The sequence below is a fragment of the Panicum hallii genome, chromosome 6 (assembly GCF_002211085.1).
Source record: "Panicum hallii strain FIL2 chromosome 6, PHallii_v3.1, whole genome shotgun sequence".
NCBI classification, from domain to species: Eukaryota; Viridiplantae; Streptophyta; class Magnoliopsida; order Poales; family Poaceae; genus Panicum; species Panicum hallii.
In genome coordinates, this window is record NC_038047.1 from 34808577 (window position 1) to 34810672 (window position 2096).

The 2096-nt window shown below is 55.5% G+C and overlaps 1 protein-coding gene across 1 annotated transcript; it reads right to left on the reverse strand.

Moving 5' to 3' along the window:
* Nucleotides 1-403: 403 nt before the first annotated feature.
* Nucleotides 404-1793, reverse strand: LOC112898236 (acanthoscurrin-1-like). Its single transcript, XM_025966601.1, has 2 exons — nucleotides 1274-1793; nucleotides 404-420 (listed from the first exon to the last, which is right to left on the reverse strand). The coding sequence occupies exons 1-2, from the start codon at nucleotides 1791-1793 to the stop codon at nucleotides 404-406; spliced, it is 537 nt and encodes a 178-aa protein (XP_025822386.1).
* Nucleotides 1794-2096: the final 303 nt, after the last annotated feature.

The window sequence follows — 2096 nt, forward strand, 5'->3', positions numbered from 1 at the left end:
TGTTGTAGCATCTATGCTCAAATGAGGCCTACAACCTTCCAAGAAACCATCAATGCATAGTTTAAGAACACAGAAAAAATGATAGAAATACATTTTACCACCATCTTCAAGTAGCTCAATCTCCACAACACTCCCAGGGCACCTCTTAAGTAACTCGGCCTTCCACCTGAACAATCATTCAAAACTCTTCCGATTTATCATAAACCTTAGCAAGAGCTTTTTCTTTGCCCCGCTGTACAATATCATGTGGAATTGAGACCTTGTGTTCACTCTGCAACTTCTCCTACAATTACTTAGCACCAATTTTTGGATGATCTCTAAGGATATCCACAGCCTTCTAGCTACCCACTTCTGAGATGGAGTTTTAGTTTTGACCCTCATGGTAGACACACATGTATGGTGATCAACCAAAACTGTCACCTGCAAAGCACATAAATAATAGGAACCATATTAATTTTCCAAAAAAGAGAGAATCAATCAAAACAAATCGATTTATTCACCTCTACAGTGTTTTGTCCTTTATGTTTGGAGCCATTTATTTTCCAAGGGCAATCACCACTTGACTTGCAATAACACATATATCTCTTCGTATCTGACTTTTCTGTCCCTAATTCAAACTCCTTATTGATGGCAAATTGTCGCACTGCCATCTTGAACTCCACCATTGTTGGGTAGATTGTACCGACATCTTTTGTTGGGTTGTTCTTATCATATGAAATCACCATCTCACTTGGTACGGCATCACACTACACCAAAGCAGCTCAATTTCATGGGCCACATCTAATCTCGTCAGCCAAACGCAAGCCAACGAAAATAACAAACTTATTTCGTCGGCTTACACAAGCTGACGAAATTAAACGTGTTTTCGTCGGCCTGGCACGGGCCGACGAAACAAACTCCATATTTTCATCGGCCAGGCACGGGCCAACGAAACAAAGCACATATTTTCATCGGCCTAGGAAGATCTAATTTCGTCGGCTCACTCTGGCCGATGAAAATATCGGTACCCTAAGTACCGGTCTCCCCTGGATTTGGTTGTCTTCTACATAGCGCCGCCCCCGCCCCAGCGCCCCGCCGCCACAGCCGCCGCGGCGGCCCTGCGCCACAGGAACCACCCCCGCGGACCCCCTACTGCCGCCCCGCGGCCCCCGTCCCGCGCGGCCACCCGCCGCCGCCCTGCGGCCACGCGGCCGCCCCTCTGCCCCGCCGCCGCCACCTCGCGCGGCTCCCCGCTGCCGCCCCGCGGTCCCCGCCGCCACCCCCGAGATCCCACGCCGCGGCAGCGCGACCCGCCACCGCCCCGAGGTCCCACGCCGCAGCCCCGAGGCCTGCCGCCGCCCCGCGGGCCCCGCTGCCGCCCCGAGGTCCCACGCCGCGGCAACGCAGCCTGCCGACGCCCCGAGGTCCCACGCCGTGGCCCGAGGCCCGCCGCCGCCCCCGAGGCCCCACGCCATGCCCCAGCAGCCTGCTCCCGCCCCGAGGTCCCACGCGCGGCCCCGAGGCCCGCCGCCACCCCCGAGGCCCCACGCAGTGCCCCCGCGGCCCGCCACCATCCCGCAGGCCCCGCCGCCACCCCCGAGGTCCCACGCGCGGCCCTGTGGCCCTCTGCCACCCTGCAGGCCCCCGCCGCCAACCTCGAGGCCCCATGCCGTGCCCCCGTGGCCCACCGCCGCACCCGAGATCCCACGCCACGGCCCCGCGGCCCGCTGCCGCCCCACAAGCCCCCGCCGCCGCCCCCAAGGCCCAACGCCGTGCCCCGCGGCCCACCGCCACCCACAGGTATGCCTGCCCATTCTTTTTTCCTGCTAGTTTCGAACTGATCGAATAACTATTAAACTTAGTGATGCATTTTTGTCCCAGAAACTGTATTACTCTAAAAATATTTGTGTTACGTTTGCTTGATAATTTTTGTTTGCTTAGTATCGTTAATGAAGTAACATTCTCACTTTCATTATGAAGTAGCTAGTTTGAGAAAATGAGAGACGATCGAAGTTGGATGTATGATGGTTAGACAAGTAACAGAATGCCTACACAAGAGTGGATGGTCAACACACAAGCTTTTGTTGATCATGTATTTTTCTTGTCTCCTGGCGGTG